Below are 19814 nucleotides of genomic sequence, written 5' to 3' on the forward strand. Positions count from 1 at the left end.
GTACCAAGAAGTCCAAAAACACATTAAGTACAAAATTAATACAAACTTTATTAAAGAAAAAGATTAAAGAAAAAATTAATTGTCAGGGGGTCAATAGATGGGAATATCAGACCATTAAGACTAGTTTTTAATTGCAATACAGTTCCTTACCCTTTAAATGACTACATGGACATGAAAGCCATTACAATTGGCAATGCTAATGTAAAAAACAGACTGATTGTAATTGTAAATTCAAGGCTTCAGAAAAAACTAAGAAAGCTATATCAGTGTGAATTGCTATCAAATAGAAAATGCACTAAATTGAATTGAATTATTAAAGGGTATTAGAACAGAGTTTTGCTGTCAAACATAGCATAACACATCTTGATATACAAATTACTATAGATGTCTAGGTGTTTAATAAAGTTCAAGGCTACACTGAATTTTACTGTCATAATATGGTAATTTTACAGTTATTTCATTACAATGGTAAAATCCTGTGAAAATCAATGCATTCGGGGCAATAATTGTTGTTTGTGAGAAAGTAACCTGCAGTTCTGTGAATTGTCAGTGTTCAGAGTCCACACAGTCACTGTGTGCAAATCACACCCTACACCCAAAAACTTCATTGTGCAATGTATCCTGGGTGCAAGCACAGTACCAACTTCACCCATGGCTCCCAGCACGCATTGCAGTGTAAATAAATGCAATTTTTATTTGTCAGTGATGTTTTTAACAGTAATGCATAACACACTAGGTCAAAAAAAGAGCAGGCTATTATTACAACATCACTTTTGTAAGGAAAATATATGTGAATATGGTGTTTAGTGATGGTTACATCACCAGCAAAACAACTAATATTTACCAGATTTATTTTGTCATAACTAATGTTTTAAAACATGTTTACAGCAGCCAAAGAAACACTAATATTTAAAAGTCAAGTTTCAAAAACCCAACTAAATTTAATATTGATCTCCATCATGGTAGTGCTCAAAAATGAGAATATCAATCACACATAAATCTGTTAATTCGCAGCACTATTTCAACAACAGAAATAGCATCAGTCTGGTAAGTAATGTGTGAAGCTGTTAATGCTGATTTAGGAGTTGTTAAATCAGATCTTAAGTGATTTAATGTCTTTATTTCAACTGATTTCATCTGTGTCTGAAGGCAGTTGTAGTTCTTGTGTTTCTCTTTTATTTATTGATTTTGTTTGTTAACAGCAACTATTAATCACAAATGCTCAATCATCACTTAATTAACCACATAATTATCTCATTAACTTTACTCATTTAGTGTTAGTTTAACACTCTGTAGTGTGCACACATTATGTGTGTTTATTTAAAACTGAGGATTTTGTTGTGGAGTTTAAAGGGTTAAAGATGTTAGACATTAAACAGCATTAAAAGTAAATTAACAGCAATACACTAATTAATTTACGGCATTAATCTGTAAAAAAAGCCAAACAAAATAAAAACAGTTAATTACTGGCACCCTTGCTACCAGAAAATTACTGTTATTTAACCACAGAGTTTTTTTGTTTTGATTTTTTTTATAGTGAAAACACTGTCTTTGTAAATAAATGATTTTTTAAATAAAGCATATAATGACATTTATTTTTCCATGAAGATTTTATGTATGTTTATGTTTTATGACAATTGGTTTGGTAAAAGGTTTGTTTTTGGTTTAAGTCAAGTTGTTAACAATCACACTAATTTCTCTCCAAAAGTTAAATACCTAACCCCCCAAACATGTGCTACAGTTTTGGGAGCTCTCTTTATTTTACAAAGAAAGTAAAACTCCCATTGATTTAACTCAATTTTAATTTATCCGAGAAAACATTATGCATTGGAAATTTTTACTTATTCCCAACACAATAAAAATGTTTTATTGTTATTTAAAATTTTCTCTTAAGCAAATTTAACTTTTTATAAATGCAAATTCACAACCTGTAAACTAAATTCTCTGTCTTCCTTAAAGAAATAAAAAAAAAATAGCTTGAATGTTAATATTATAGCCCTCTTATTTTTTGTATTATTATTTTATTATTTTTGTTGATGATGTTGATTACTGTTTTTATGTGCTGTATGTTTTTGAATAACTAAGTGAATTTATTGATGAAACTAAAAAAATTCACCAGATGGCGCTATTTTGCTGAGGGTTTATCTTAAAACAGTGGTCTTTAAATACTTTACTTTCAGTGCCAGGTATTCAAAATTAAAGTTTGATGCAGACGTTTTCTTCAGATTGAGAGTTTTTAATAAGACATGACATTTAACCATGGAAATTTAAGAAAAATTAAAACTGTTTATTAACATTTTGTCTATAAATGATTCTGTTAAAAATATCTGGAGAAAAAAACATGATTTTAAAGTTTACGTTTACAAATCAAATGGATTTTATAAATTTTATACTGAAATACTAATAAGAACATGAGTTGCTGTTGTTTTTAAAGTAGGAAGACTGAAGAAGAACAGTTAAAAATCAGTAACAATATTAATCAACATAAGGAACAAATGTTAAAAAAATGACTTGTTAGATGACTTGTTAAAAAAGGATTTGTTATTTGACAAAACCAATGGGCAACATTTTTATAGGCTAAATTATATAATTAAGTCTAAGAGTCATGAAGTGTCTTCCAGCCAGAGTAAAGATCTCTTTAAGAGCTCTTTAAGTCCTGAAACACTTCTCCTGTTGTCATAGTAACCTACTGCAGAACCACATTAAATGTTCAGTGTTGTGTTTGGAGTATGTACACTCACTAAGCCAAAACTGGACATTACTTATAAAGACAGCTGCATTTCAAAGAGACAAATGTTTTGGAAATGATGACTGTTTTTAAGAGCCAGTCCAGTTTCCTTGGAGATAACACTAATATATTGCACAATTATTTTCCACAGGTTTTATTCCAGAACTCCTGAGTGTGAAAACCATATTGTGTGATTTATGCTGCAGTGAAATTTCCCCAGATACATATTTAAACATAAATATGATATTTTAACATGATTAATTTTCAAATTATATGACTTTAAAATGTGTTGTTTAATTTAAGTAAACTGTAAAGAATTATAGTCCTTATTGTTTTATTAAGTCGTTTCCAATTCATGCTAGATTTTGCAGGATGATTTTGAGAGCTTATATGTTTTGAGGTCAAATATAAATGCAAAAAAAAAAAAAGAATAAGAAAACATAGGTATTCAGAAAAAAATATAGGTGGTTTCCTGGAATATATAGAGGACAAAAGAGCCTTAAGGACAAAAGGTTTGGAAACACCATGAATTAATTAAATTAAATCAATTACATCAGCTGCTATTACTGTTCACCAGTTACATTTATTGGATTTTTTTACTCATTGCTTTAGCCAACTCAAGGGCATGTAAGGGTGCCAAATAAGCTCAAGGGCTCACTGTGGCAGCTGTGTTTTCCCTCTGATTGTAAGTGTGATCAGACTTCCAGGAGGTATGAAACCAAAGCACTGAGACTGATTATAATTGGACAGTGAGCTCTCAGAGATATATTCACATAATCCTTCAATTAAGTAGGGTAATTTTGAGCCTACCATAAACTGCAAATCCTATAGGAAGGTGCACGTATGCATCTAGTCTCATCCTTGGACTTTTTGGAATTTCTTCTACCTCTAAAAACACAGTATTCAGTATTCAGGAAAAAAAAAATTCCATCAACTATACTACATCCAGTTCTTGTGAACAAATATTTTTTGTATTTTATGGCCTTATTTCAGTGACTTTTTGTTTTTCATTAATCATGCTGCTCACATATTATTGTAGCAGAGTCCCCATGTTCCTCCTTAGTTATCATGGGTTTCAGGAATTTTCCCCCACAATCCAAAGACAGGCAAATTTTCTACAAAAAAAGTTAAGTATGCCACTTCTTTTAAAGTAAAAATATACTTTCAATGTACTTTTATGTGCTTAGAGGTGCATCTCAATAAATTAGAGTGTCATGGAAAAGTTAATTTATTTCAGTAAATAAACTCAGATTTTAAAACTTTACTTTTAATTGTAATGATTTAGGCTCAAATTTAACAAAAACCCACCAATTCATGATCTCAAATTAGAATATGGTGACATGCCAATGAACTAATCAGCTTATTTCACTAGGCTACCCAATCATAAGGAAGATCTGACAGTTGTCCAGAAGACAATCATTGGCACTCTTCACAAGGAGGATAAGCTATTTACTTTAGCATGAACTTTAACAAAGCATATATATTACGTATATGCTTTGTTAAAGTTCTATTTTTGGCATTTATTATAGAACAGTGAAGAGCAGACAGGAAGCAAACAGGAAGAGAGAAAGGGGTGTCAGGAGTTTATCAGACCTTTATCAGCATCACTAGAGAACTCCCTTTAAACATTTACGCCATGTAAATTTGCATTCTACCATCTGATTGTGAGAACATGTTTTCTCATGAGACAAATAATTATCTACCTTACGCCACTGCCAATATACAGCTGTGAAATATTACTTCCTCATAACTATATTCCAGGGTAAATTGCAGAGCATAAACTGACAATATACTAAAATCCAGGACTTTTACAGAATATATAAACAGGTGTTGGCATAAAGATACCAGGCATTATTTGAAACCAATCTAAAGGTGAGAGAAACAAAAGGAACAAATTAAAACAAATGTGGGTCTTAGATATTCCATCTGCATTTATTTGAAACCAGATCAGTTAAAATATTATCCAGATGTTGAACAGTCATATTTTCTCCAGACAGACTCCTATTACCATTCCCCTCCATTTTCCACTTAGAGTTTGCTTGTTTTAGTTCTTACAAGTTATGCTTCAGTGTAAGAAACAGTTTGACACTGTTAGCTGGTGAATACACTGCGAGCTGTATTTGACTATCAATCTAGTGAGAATAATATGCCATCTGGAAGAATCATCACATTCCACATTACAAGACGGGAAATCCAGAATTTATATCTTGTGTTATCATAGTTGTTAAAATTGGTTCAAAATGAACAAAAATATAGATTAAGCTATTTCTGTTAATTGTTTTCAATGTCAGTGTAATTTAATTAGTTCTTTTAAAACTAATGTTTTGTGATACTAATAGTGTAATAGCAGGTATTGGATTGATTAAAAAAGGGAACAATTTATTTTCATTTAGGAAGTTAAAAGATTAAATGTAGAGGTCATCAACACTAACAGGAGTATGTGAAATCCCTGTCTGCAGTCCAGCTTTGTGTTTCAAATCACAAACCAGTAACAACCAAAGCTAATTCAAAATAAATGGAACTCCCTCAATGGAAAATACACTGGTACATTCACACCCATACACGAGTCTCCTCTCAATTAGTGTCAGCTGGAAAGTTCATATAGAGGTTAGTGGAAGTGTAACTCAAATTCCTTTTAGTACTTTCATTACCAGTCATATGGAAAGAAACTCACCGAGATATCATATGGAAATGCAATGAAGATGTTTGGGCAGACAGCAAAAACATTTTTTTGCTTATTAAACTGTTTTTAAAGGTGTGTTTCTTATCAAAAATATATAAATCAGATTAACCAATTCAATCAAATAAATCAAACTTTCCAGTAGCTAAAAAATGTGTACATTTTTGTTACTCACATCTGGTCTTGTGAAAAACGTGTGAACATGTAAATTAGCTAAGGAAATCCAGTATGAATATGCTTCAGGGGTGCCAACTTTTGGTAGTGGGGGGTGGGGATTTCGGAATCCGTTTAACTATTTCAAATGTAGCTACGCGGTTTGCGCTTATAATAGAATTGACGTGTCGCAACGCTCCGCATCGTGATAAAAAACATTTCAACTTTTCAGAATGCCTTAAGCACACTGTGGATCATGTGACAAGAATCAACCAATCAGCTTCATAATTTTTCGTAACAACATTGAAAGTTTAGCCAAAAAAAAAACAGTAGTTGGTCAAAGCGGTACAGGGTATAATATTGGTACGACATCCATTTTAAAGTAAATTTAAGACCAGAGGTACTTCAGAGTCTTTTCCGCAGATCAGAACGTTCTCCTAAACTCTTTACTCTGATACTGCTGCTGTAGGTTGGTAGCCTAATCATCAGGCACCTTGAAAGCATGAAAGACAGACGGATATGGGCCTCAATAATCAGTACTACAAACCATGTCTTGTTTTAAACTATTGTCTAATCATTAAAGATAATCAGAGTACATTTAATCATCACAGTGAGTATTAAAATAGATCTAATAGATCTATTATCCGTTAATATAAGATTAACCACCATCCCATATAACCCAGATAAGTTTCTTAAGCGCCAAATAACAATGACTTCAATTAAATATTGGGGTTAAAAATGTATTTTTTTTTTTACATACATTAAAAGTGAATAACATTTATTTGATAAGGATTACATAAATTTCTACCACTTAACGATGATGTGCTTCTCTCTTTTGGTCCGTAAACAATATTTTCAGTTAGACTGGTGAAATATCTCTGAAATGACAATATTTGTTCTCGATTATATATTAATTATAGGTAGTTATTTAAGAAAGAGACAAATAAACAGTCTCTTTGAAATGTCGGTGAAATGAAATGTCTCTTTATTTTAAAATTTTACCGGAGAAAAGTGCATGCTGAAGAAGCGTGTGCTGTGAGTGTGTGCAGATTTGAGGATGCGTACTAAAGAAACATACGAACAAACCCCGTGTTTAATATACAGGTGCTGGGTATATAATTAAAATATCATCAAAAAGTTTATTTATTTCACTAGTTCCATTCAAAAAGTGAAACTTGCATATTATATTCATTCATTTCACACATATTTCAATATATTTCATATGTTTATGTTTAAATTTTGATGATTATAACTGACAACTAATGAAAACCCCAAATTCAGTATCTCAGAAAATTAGAACATTGTGAAAAGACTCAATATTGAAGAAACCTGGTGCCACACTCTAATCTTCTAAATAACTGAAATCACCTACAGGCCTTTAAATTATCTCTCAGTCTAGTTCTGTAGGCTACACAATCATGAGGAAGACTGCTGATGTGACAGTTGTCCAAAAGACAACCATTGACACCTTGTACAAGGAAGGAGATTCACAAAGAGTGGACTGCAGCTGGAGTCTTCAAGAACCACTATACACATGACATCGGTTTCAGCTGTCGCATTCCTTGTGTCAAGCCACTCTTGAATACTCTTGTCCAAAGTTATGTTCTCTGATAAAAGTAAACTTTGCATTTCTTTTGGAAATCTGGGTCCCAAAGTCTGGAAGAAGAGAGCAGAGGCACAGAATCCAGGTTCAGGTCCAGTGTAAAGTTTACAAAGTCAATGATGGTTTGGGGTGCCATGTCATCTGCTGGTGTTGTTCCAATGTGTTTTCTGAGGTCCAAGGTCAACGCAGCCGTATACCAGGAAGTGTTAAAGCACTTCATGCTTCCTGCTGCTGACCAACTTTATGGAGACTGATTTTTCATGATGTACATGAATATAAGAATGGAAAACGAGTGCACTCTCTTTCAGATGTGAAATGTATGAATTGCAATTGATCTTGCGCTAAATTTATTTCCACGTCAAAGATGTTTTTTATAATTATGAGCATGGAAGCATTAAGCGTACACACGCGCTTTATAAATAAGGCCCCTCTAAATGTTTGAATACAGTTAATATAGTGCAGAATTTAGAATGTAACTGGTGATTTGGGAACTCTAAGGAAATTTCAAGTATGGGTGCCCAACACAACAACTATTTGCTCTTTTACTTTTATAATTTAAATGAGCACATGATTTAACTTGCTAATTCACTGGTAGTGAATTGTCACAATCTTCAGTCTTTTAAAAATATCAATACGTTCTTCTCTGATAAGTTGAACAAATAAGCATACATAACTCTGATCATTATTATCTTTTTTTGTGGTAATACTAAAAATAATTAAATTATGTTTTATTTTAAACAAAATGTTTCTTTTTTTCATCATTATTTACCATACAACACAGCATTCTCTCTTTTAATATTCTACTTGTTTTCTTTTATAATAAAAATAATAACTTGATCCTCCAACAATAGTTATGATTTATTTTTTTATTCTTGCTTTATTCTTTTTATTTATTATGAAAATAAATACACCTTGGCATGTGCACTGCATTTGCCACAGCACTTTATTTCCCATAGCTTTATTTTAAGTTGGAAAATGAGGAACTATTTTAACAATAAACAGATCATCACCATTAATTACATAAAAGTGGCAAATTTAGTTATACATAAAGATAAAAGATCATAAATTTAAATAAACATGATATACACAATGTTTTGTGATTACAACATCTTCATTACAACTTAGAAACTGTTAGTGACACAAGCTAAAAACAATACTAAGCACAACACTTGAATGATCTACACACAAGCTCACATTTTATAAAAACATAATGTTCAGCAACAACGGCCAGTAGAAGAACTAGTTTAGGATGTTACTAAATCACAACCTTAAATTCTAAAATAGTTTTTTGAGGTTGGGCTCTTAAGAATTGTTACAAACTTGATCATAAAATATAATTATAAATTCTAGGCTTTTGCACAATGTGCCAGAATAAATACTGCTTTTGTGTGTAGTGTTAAACACCTAAATAAACCATTCATAATGGCCTTACAAAACACAAAATGATTTATTTTTTAAATAATTCTAAAATTATTATTTAATCAATTTTAATGTATTGATCTCAGTCAAAAAAGAGTTGCTCATTTGATGTTTTTGTCAGATGAGTAAGACCCACTGTCTGCATACTAGTCAATAATTGACTATTACCAGTGCCACATAATACATTAAATCAACATGTCCTCCAACCAATACGTCTGTGTAGGTTGTTTACACAAATCCCTGAAATACGACCCATCAAAGCATACACTACAATTGCGCCAACGCTACACTATTTTGTACTATTTTATCTGTGTTGCAATTTTGATCTTGTGTAGCTCAGTCTGTAGGGCTTAGTGGTATGCGATGAGACGTGATCATGCACGTGTGGAATCGAAACCTGAGAACGCACATGCTCCTAGTCTGTCTTTTTCAGGTGACGTCATACTCACGAGAATCGAATCCCATTTTGGGTGTCGCCGCCGTATCAAAGTCGAAGTGTTAGGCTTGGAATACACTACATGACTTTTAAAATAGATTTTTAAAACACTAGACATCATACACACACTCTGTAAATAGTGAAAGGAAAACTGGACACCATACGCCACACGATTGAGAATCATAGACTACCAGACTTTAAAGTTATTCCGATCACAACAGACTCACGCAGAAACTTGCGCCTTGTTGCTAATTGATGAATGAAAACAAATGTGTTCTTAAAATCGGCTGAAAACGTGTCTGATTACCTCCTACTGTATAGAACCAAAGTCAGAGTCTGTGACCCAATTTTTTATGGAATCTGTCATCTTTAATCTGCAGACCAGTTGTAACTTTCCTCATCTAGAGTCAACTTGTTCAGGCTGTAAAATCGGGGTTAAAAACGTGTAGTGTAATTACTTTGAGAATTATCTTTTTCATTTGCTTCAAAATACGTTCCTGTTGTGTTTAAGTCTGCAATAGTAAATTACATATAGAACAAAAAACTCACCACGAAGAAAGATATTTTAGGTCTCATACTTGCCAAATACTGCTTTTTACATGTCATCATTTTATTAATTTATTCCACTTTCTTTGTAGTACTGTTTTCACTTAAGTAAACAGTGTGTTGATGATTCGTCATGCTTGCCACGTCTTCTGTTATGCATTTTGAAACGGATTGTTAATATGCTGTTGCATTAATAATGAAGTATGTTCTTGTTATTAGCCAAAGGAAGTATGGAAAGTTTGAACAAACTGGTTAAGGTTTAATGGTAGAGGTTCACATGACATAATTACTTACATAATTACTTATTGTGCAAATTTTAAGTGCAAATCAATGGTAGACATAGCAAATATTAAGTAAATAATATAACGTTTTTATACTGTAAACAAGATAATAATATCCAAGGAGGTTGGAGGCAGCAATCCCGGTGGTATTCAACTTTTTTTGCATCAGGTGGATTAGTATGGATTAGGTTAATTGTTAATCATCAATGAAAAATTATATAAATTATTGTTCCTAAAAAAGATTATCTTGGTACCATGCTTCTGTTTCTCTGTATGGCTCAGTACATTTTCAGTTCACTGCTCAATGCAAAGTTACCCTCAAAATGCCGCCTCAGGATGTTATAATAATAAACATACGTGATTTACAAAGACCGATACGTAAATACGATTTTGCAGGATTTTTGCAATGGGTAGGTTTAGGTGTGGAGTTAGGTCTGATCATTCATACAGATTACACCCATCAAAATATGTTATTGTTTTTACAGTCAGATTGGTAATTAAAACAATCCACACACTGCATTTAAACAGATGCAACACAACACTGTCATTATTTTTACGCCTGCTAGAGGGTGCTTAAATTAAAAATTTAAATGTATGTCATATAAGGTACTTGCACTAATGACCTATAGGGTCGTTTTTTGTTGGAGGACAGGCTGCATTAAATAAAAGACCTAAACTTTATCAGGTTCAGGTAATTAACTATTAATTAATTTTCTGTCTTTCTGACTCCAACTCAGCTGTTTGTCTACATTACAGTTGTTGTGGTCGGAAATAACAAAGTTTTTAAGTGTCCTGTTCATCACTGTCCTTCTGCTGTTGGGTGACTGGCTGGTTGCATGAAAAATCTAGAAGCGAAATAGGGGTCTCCTTTGCTTCTGTTTGCTCCCTCTCACGTCTAGTGATTCCTCTGCTGCTTGCCTTTGAAGATATTGTCTGACCTCGAAAAAGCTGAGCCTGACGTTTACAGAGACCCACTTTGCTGAGCAGTATAAAGACATCTCCTTGGAAGGCCTTGGTGAAGATGGCATATAGGAAAGGGTTAGCGCAAGAATTCAGAGGGTAAAAGAGCACCAAGAGGATCTTGGAGTTTGACACAGTGATGAGTGGGTGGTCCAATGCAGCGGTCATAGCATACATCGAAATCGGTGCCATACAGAGGAAGTCTGTAAAAATGAGCACAGCCATACGCTTGGCAATGTTGGTGTCTTTGTTGGCAGACTGATGACTGGGGTTGTGAACAGCACAATAGATCTTGATGTAACACGCACAAATGACCAGAAAAGCCAGGATGTTAAAAACAAGCACACATAGGATGTAGATCTGGTCCACAAGTGTCTGGGTGTCCATGGGCAGGCAAATACTGACCTTTTGATAGCTGCTGACCCCAATGAGAGGCATAAGAGCCAATAAGAGGCAAAAGATCCAGCCTACCAGCATGATGACTGAAGCATGGGACAGACGCAACTTACGGTCCAGTCGCATGGCGTATGTGATAGCATACCAACGTTCCAGAGTAATAGTGGTCAGTGTGTAGACTGAAAGTTCACTAGCAAAGACAGAGAAGAACCCAGCTAGGCTGCATCCTGGGCCTGTCTGCCAATCAATAGCATGATTGTAGTATTCAGAACGTGTGTGGAGGTCAACGGAAGCAATCAGCAAAAGGTAAATACCCATACACAGATCAGCAAAGGCCAGGTGGCACATTAAAAACCTTGAAACCGACAGTTTGTAGTGGCTGGTGAGCAGCACCAAGAGTACCAGCAGGTTTCCCAACACAGCAAGCAAACTGACAAACCACACAGATACCCTTAGAAAGCTAAAACCCATGATGTCCTCACATGGGTTGAACTCGTCAGGAGCAGGAAAACAGGCAACGTCCTCTCCCTCTTCACACACAATGTAGTCATAGCGGCTGTCAAACTCATGGCTGGTGTCTTCCTGGGGGTTCTTCAGCGTGTCGCCAAAGCCCACATCATCGTCTGGGTGCCCACCAAAGTAGGTGTGGTAGTGCAGGTTGCTGTAAAAGTCCTGGTGGTCATAGGTGTCTCTAAAGAGGTTATCACCTGAATCAATGCCAGGTTCCATGCTGCTGTGCAGGCCAGGAATAGTAAAAGTTCCCACAGATCTTTTTTGAAGTTGGTTATACCTGGCAGTGAGGTTACATATGATGTCCTCTAAGTACCTGCCATTTAAAAAGCAAAAATCCTTATTTTTCCATTCCAAAAAAACTTTAAAAAAGCCATAAATCTTTGTGCATGCTCCCTGAAATCTTCATAATATTCAGAATTTTTAATTAGTTTAGGCAACCAATTATATGATACCATAGTTCAGTCTTATTACAATGAATAATCAAAACTACAAACCCTCTTTTTTTCTTCAAGTTCTTGAATGCACAACAGTGGCTGGGGTAGGTAAGGTCTGCTGTTATCACGTGTCTGAAAGTCTTGATTGGTGGTAGTTTTTTGAGGGTCCAGACATTTCGAGCACAGAGTTCTCGAAGTGACTCCAAGCCTCTGGTCGGTAGAGAAGTGACAGCAGATTCTGATACATCACTGATGAAAAAAAAGAAAGGCTAAGATAGCAAGTAAACTTCCTAAACAATAAAACACCAATCATATATTTTTGTCTTGAGAGGATTCTGTATTTAAAGTCTCATTTTCATATAAGCAGATATTTTCTAATTTATACAGCACTCAAGGTGCTCTAATATGCAGTATTCTAATAATACTATAGAAATGTTGCTGTCAGTGTGTTCTGGCACAATATTGTAAACAGTTGATCAAGTCTAAAGTGAATGTAAGATGGCACAATAGATACACTGTCAAAAGATGATGCATTTGGGCTTGCAATGTAAATGCAGGCTTAGGCTAGCTGTGCTGCCTGTTCTCTCCAAAAGAATAAACACAGAAACCATATTTTTCATAAACCATAAACCCGTCTGTTTTCAGCCATCCCTTTAGGATTATAACCCTTAGGGTGAAAATACCCATTATAAAATGAGCTTGTTGTTGTTGTTTTTGTTTTGAACAGATGTTCCAGTGAGTCTATTGAGCAACATATGTTTAAAATTTAGAAGAAGAGGAAGAAGACCTGAACAAAAAAAAAACTGTTGCAGCCTGCTTGTCAGATTTTTTCATTTTGAGATAGTTAGCCAGTGATCTCATAGCAATGATTTCACACTGAGCTGACTCCTGAGAGGGTAGCTGAGGGGCCACATTATTAACTTATTAAAGAATTATGATTTCAGCAGGCCTACATTAGTAGACAGATAAGATTACTATAGTCAACATCCTGCATTCACATGAGAAGATATTTTTGCACTTTGCAAAAAAAAAGTAATAGTAACACAGATGAAGAGTAGTGTAGATTTAAGTCTGTTATGAACATATAGTTTTCGTCAAATCAATTAAAAACTGTTTAGAATTCATCCAGCTGCTTCTGTCACGTCATTACTAAACACCAGTGCCACTGGAAGCCATGTATGCTCATGCCATTACACTACAGTCCAGCTGACAGAGAAAATTAACAGCTGCTGTTAACAAACAGATTAAAGAAAAGAGCAAGAAATTAAACTACAGCTGACTTCAGACCCAGAATTAAATGAAATTCCTGTCATAATCTACAAAAATTCTATGAGAATTAATAGACATTTAGATGCTATACTGAAAACATTTTGTTTGACCTCACCATTGTGGTGATCAATGTTTGCTGAAGTTTGACCCTTTCAACACTATTTTTTTTGGTTACTATAACTGTCCTAAGAAACATTTTTCTTATAGCAAAAAGAAAGGCCAGGAAATATTGTAAATAAATATTCTGTATCCTAGTCATTTTGAATCAGCTTTCTTCTCTGATCTCATTCAATGGTTGATTGTTAATGACATTGTGTGTTTTATTATTAGTCTAATATTATGTAATGGTACTGCAAAAAAAATATTATGCACAGAACCTTTAGTATTACAGCATAATTTAGACACAAAAACGTCAAGAATCAGCATAGAAATCTCAACAATGGTCAGTCAAAAGCTTCATGCTGCAATACATGCTGAGTACTAGCATAGTACAAACCTCACCCATAACTCCCAGCATGCATTGCAAAATTAATAAATTATGCAACTGAATTATATACTATTTTTTTCTTTCTATGTGCTTTTATTTTCCCTTTTGTTTTCGTGTTATATTTTAGTAGCAATTTTGGTGGTATGTTTATTTATTTTGGTTGATTGTCACCGTTGTTAAGATTCATACGCTGAATTCTGTAGCACCATAGAGCTTTATATTTTTTGACAGTAATGTTTATTCTATTGCTGTAGTGTGTTATTATAACAGAACTTTTGTGAGAAAAAAGACAACAAGGGGGTAAAATCTGTGAAAAAGTCAAGGTTCAAGAACCCAACTAAAGCTAAATCCCTATTTATTGATGTGTTCTTGTTCAAGAACAAGAAGAATATCATCAGTACTTAAATCTGTCAATAAGCACTTCTATAGCCAACTGACAGAAATATCAGTATGGTCAGTAATGTGTGAAGCTGGTAATGCTGATTTAGGAGTTGATTGATCATATCTTGAGTGATATAATGTCTTAATTTTATTTGATTTTATCTGTGTCTAAAGGCAGGTAGTTCTTGTGTTTCATTCAGTAATTCTGTTTGTTAACAGTAGCTGTTCATCACTTAATTAATCACAGAATTGTCTCATTAACTTCACTGAATGAGTGTTACTTTAACATTCTGTAGCATTAGTACACATTAGTAGCATTCATTTAAAATTGATGATTTTTTTGTGGGGTTAATCATTGATGTTCTAATGCTTTATTTAAAGACAGTAATTGTGCAGTTTTTTTAAGTGTTTTCTGTATAAATATTGAAGGATTTTTTTTCCCTAGTGAACTCAACTGATATGTTATTAACAACATGTGTACAATACTAGTATTTTACAAACTGTTTGAAGCTAGAGCAGAGTTAATTTCCATGGAAGTATAACAGTAGCAAGCTGTAAAAATAAAGAGCTGTGAATTAACGGTAGAATTAACCCCTGCAGCCAGAAAATAAGAGGGGTTTTTTTAGTGCACACACACACACACGCACGCACAAAATAATCTAGTGCTTGGCAGGTCAAAAAATTTGTTTTAATGACAATAAATAAATAAATAAATAAATAAATAAATAAAATACTTTTAACAATTGTAAATCAACTTTTACCAACAGACCCAGCAGACACCGAATGTGATTATGATTGTGCATTAGTTATGAACACCTGCTGTTATTGAGAATTACAGAGGATTAAATGGTGATGTTTTATTGGTTAAAATGCTACCATAATGGAGATCAGTGATTGGGCTCTTGACCCTTTTACTAATTTAAAGCAACATACTTTTAAGCAATTACAATGTTATTTCACAGCAAATATTTGTTTGTTGCTGAACCAAACTTTTAAGTAGCAGATGAGCTTGTTCTGCACTTATTTCTATGCTTCTCAACAGCACATGTAGTGTTACAGAGAGAGCTAACACAAGAGTTTAAGGGTCAAGAGCCCAACTAATGCAATCACTGATCTCCATGATGGTGGCATCATTTCAATAAAACATCAGCATCTGATCCTCTGCTAATCTCAAAGTGTCATTTAAATAAGACAATACATAAATGTAACATTTATTTCTACGTAACATAATTTGTTTATCTTAAAAAGTTTATTTTATTAAACATATGCTCACAAAAACATCAACAATGTGAACTACTGAATTTCGGTAAAGATTACTATTGTAAACTTGATTAGTCTACTTAAGATTGTATATTCATACAACTTAACCTTATTTTCTTGTGTAAAAACTAAAATGGTTTGGTTCAATGTGTTTTTCCACACAATTTTCTAGTACTGTCAACTAATTCAGGTTAAGCGTGCATACACATGCGCACACAGATACACACACACATACACACACACATACACACACTATGAACTGTGCAGACTTTCCACAGACTTTCATATTTTATATACCCTAAACCTACATCTGTTTGCATTGTTAGACTTTCAGATAAACATAATTTAATTTTTTTTTCCCCTTGTTGTGATCACAGGTTGCTCCCCACAATGACAAAAATTGTATTTACAAAACTTTAAAAAAATCAAAATTTATTATTTAAAAAAACATTTATGAATAAGGGGAGCAAGCCCTGGGTAAAAGAGCTCAGAGAGAACTAAAGACGCTGAATCTCAAGTGCTTTCATGAGAAAAACAAAAGGCACTCACAGGAGCATTGGCCCAGTGCTTGTCCCAGCAAACATTCTCTCATCCAGCCTTGTCAATTGTTTATTTCTATGCAGGTACCTGCAAAGAAAAGGAGTATAATGGTGCTTATCATGCTATCATTAAATGTTAAAGATTAAATTAAAAACCAGACCTTTTGTGTTGCTTGCTATGCCTCGAACAAGCCCATAAAATATTTAGTATGTAAACTTGTTCTTTCATCTGGCTGATAGAAAAAATCCCATTGATTTGTATTGAAGAAGGGATATAAGCACACACAGCAACCAGAATACAATAAAGACCATTTGTTGACCATTTAGCAAAATGCCACCATACCATAGTAACACATTTTCTATAGAAAATGCAATCTCCAATAATTTTATTCTAAATACACTCTTTTAACATGAGTTCCTTTAAATACACTACAAAATTGTAATAATGTTTTGGTCCCACTTTATTTTAAGTGGCTCTAATACATGTACACTTAGTAACTCAATGTGTATGTAGTTGGTACATTGTTTTTACAGCTCTAATGTAACTACATATATGTAACAACAATGGTATGTGTAAATACAAATCTGAAACAGGTCTGACAGCACTTTTTGGTAAAGAAAGTGTTACACTTTATATTAAGTAAACAATTCATATGGGTTTATTATAGAATTACTCAAATGATACACAGCCGAGTCTTTTAACCGTAAATTGCGGTTGGTGTCCAGAATGTTACACTTAATATTAATTGGACAGTTCCTGATTAGTTGCCATGTAAATACATGGTGCTGAAGTACACCAACTCCACCGACTCGAGATTCAACTCCTCCCTAAACCAACCCCCAACACCCCATCCCCACCACCCCCGGATCTCACTCCGCCCCTAAGCCTACCCATTCCAGCAGTAATTAGTGAAGCGAATAAAAGTGTTGTTACCAATGTCCTGTTACACATGTACCACATGTACACGTACCATTCTAAAGGGCTTTTACGTGTGTAGTAGAAATATTATAGCTCCAATACAATGTACCGATGTGTACACTGTTTTTACATACTACATACACATCTAGTTACTTTGTAAATACACATATATTAGGGCCACAATATGAAGTGGAGTTTTTCCTTTTCTTCCCTCCTGGAAAACAAGATAAAAAACTGAATGCTGAAGAAAATTACTCTGTGCAATGTGATTTCTAAAATTACATGAATTTCACAACCATGCTGGATGAATTCTCTAGTGCAATGTAACAGCCCATCAAGGCCTGCCCAACAAGCCCAACAAGGCTTTCATCAGGTGCCTTTGTCCTAGTTTAGCAGTCCAATGTAAACATGCAAACCATATTAGCAAGAGACATTAGCAAGAGATTACAATCTAACAGAGTTTGAGATATAAGGGAGATTGACAATAATATCCTTTATTCTCAATAGAGTTTAATGACACAAGAAGTCACAATAGTAAATATTATGCCCCCCAAAGTGCCCTTTACTCTAAGAATAAACTCTTAGGAAGTGAATGAGAAAATAAACCATAAAAGTTCCATACAGTGTCCATAAACATATTGTATGCCTAAAGCAGGATCTGCAACACTGCTCCTGGAGACATTCTGCAGGCTTCAGTTGCAAAACAGTGCCAACACACCTGTCTATAATTATCAAGTAACCCTAAACACCTTGATTAACTGTTTTAGTTGTGTTTGAGTGGAGCTGGAGCTTGAAAACTCTTGACTAAAGCAATACGATAGCTTTGTGTGAGCTACAGACCATATTTTAAGTCTTTAAATAACATAGGAACTATAACACAGAAGTGTTTGCTGTGTTTTTGGAATGGTGTATGATAAGAGAAAGAGAGAAAAAAAGGTTTTTAATGTAATTAATGTAATTTTTTTTTCATGTTTGGGTAAACTATGCTGTTAATGATCAATGTGATCATTAATGATAAATGTGTTGTATCAAACTTGTAGTGCTGAATTGTTTGAATTTGTGTTATACAAGTTTTTATAAAGAGCCTTACACTGAGTCCAGCTTTGTGCCATTGAAAGCATGATGTTGTACTTTCGTGAAGCCATTGCTGTATAGCCTTCTGTTGAAAAAACAGCAAAAATAACAATCATGTCTTTGTGCAAAAAATCAATCTAGCTAATAACAGTACTTCTTGTTCAGATTTTGAAAATACAGAGTAGATGTACAGTATAAATAGCCTCTCTAGGAGATAGAGATGCTAATTACTCAGTATACTAAAACTAATTGTACCAGAAACTAGCCTGTTCTAAAAAGGTTTATTTTTATTCAATCACTAGATTCCTTCGAATATAACTATAACAATAGTTACACACAAAAAGTGAGTATGAGGGAATATGACGAGACTTACACTGACAGTAGATCATTGGTAATGCCAAGAAAAGCATTAGCTGGAATTTCAGTAATATAGGGATTATCGCTTAGTTCTCTGCAGGAAAAACAGAAATGCATTAAAGGAAAACACTGATCTGTATGAAAAATGCTGCATTACTACTTACAGTAGGAAGTATGAGTTATCAGCCTGGATATTGGTCAGGACAGGGAAGATGGTGAGTCCTGTGTTGAATAAGCCTCTGAAAATAAAACACTTATTATTTCAAATACTTATGCAGTGTCCACACTGATTTTATTGCTAGAGGTAACTGCACTTTTGGTTACAAATCAGTGTTCCAACAAAAATCAAACATGTAGTATATTTTCAATAAGTTTAGTTGCAATTTCAAAGAGAAATGACCACTGAGTGGTGTTAAAACAAAGGTTCAGTACACAAACCCTGGCACATTTTTATTATGTTAATATAGACAGTTCTTTTGTATTAGTATTTTGGCAGTTCAGAATTTAAATATCTGTGTACTCTTGCTAAATATTGCTGTAAAAATGCATGGAAATATGTTGGAAAATCATGTTGGAAATATGGGAGTAAAGTCAATTACATGCTGCAAGTTAACAAGATTAAACAATGAACAGCTTTTTATATTATTATATATTTATATTATTATATATTTTATATATTATATAACTAACTATAGCAATCTGACAAGTTATTACATTGCTACATGTTCAGTTTTTTTTTTTTTTTGGCATAAACCTACAAAAAAATTAAAAACAGGAAACATGACAAAACACACACACACACACACACACACATATATATATATGTGTGTGTGTTTTTGTCATGTTTCCTGTTTTTAATTTTTTTGTAGGTTTATGCCAAAAAAAAAAAAAAAAAACTGAACATGTAGCAATGTAATAACTTGTCAGATTGCTATAGTTAGTTATATAATTTTTTTTTTATAATATAATATAATTTTTTTTTTTACAATATGCAGACAACAAGTAGAAAGTGTTTTGCTCACAAATACTGTAATTTAGGGAGATTCCTAAAAGCCTCTGGATGGATGAATGTTAAATTTCTTGTGTTTCTTATTTCTCTGAAACAAGAGACAGAGTGAGAGAGAGAGAGAGAGAGAGAGAGAGAGAGAGAGAGGTTACATGAATTGAAAGTGTAGTGCTTTTTAAAAGTGATAGGATCCTACACAGCATTATGCTTGAATATAACAGAATTACAGTTATTTTCTCTTGTTCAGTTTATTCAGCCAGATATGCCATATGAAAGCACAATTTCTAGTATAAGAAAACCTCCACAAAGAAAGTACTTGGCACTTCGGTTTGGTGTTATTTGTGGTTTTGTGACAGAGCCCTGACATTCCTGT

The 19814-nt window shown here is 33.6% G+C and overlaps 1 protein-coding gene across 1 annotated transcript in view; it reads right to left on the reverse strand.

Moving 5' to 3' along the window:
• Positions 1-10090: 10090 nt before the first annotated feature.
• LOC122324357 (thyrotropin receptor-like) overlaps positions 10091-19814 on the reverse strand; it is a 47202-nt gene continuing 37478 nt past the window's right edge. The window contains exons 4-10 of the mRNA XM_043218724.1: positions 19458-19532; positions 18600-18674; positions 18452-18529; positions 18095-18163; positions 16096-16173; positions 12210-12398; positions 10091-12028 (exon numbers count right to left, since the gene is read on the reverse strand). Of these exons, the coding sequence (XP_043074659.1) occupies positions 10630-12028; positions 12210-12398; positions 16096-16173; positions 18095-18163; positions 18452-18529; positions 18600-18674; positions 19458-19532 (1963 nt within the window). The 3' untranslated portion in view covers positions 10091-10629. The remainder of the gene's footprint in view (positions 12029-12209; positions 12399-16095; positions 16174-18094; positions 18164-18451; positions 18530-18599; positions 18675-19457; positions 19533-19814) is intronic.

This window comes from Puntigrus tetrazona, chromosome 20 (assembly GCF_018831695.1).
Source record: "Puntigrus tetrazona isolate hp1 chromosome 20, ASM1883169v1, whole genome shotgun sequence".
Classification (NCBI taxonomy): Eukaryota; Metazoa; Chordata; class Actinopteri; order Cypriniformes; family Cyprinidae; genus Puntigrus; species Puntigrus tetrazona.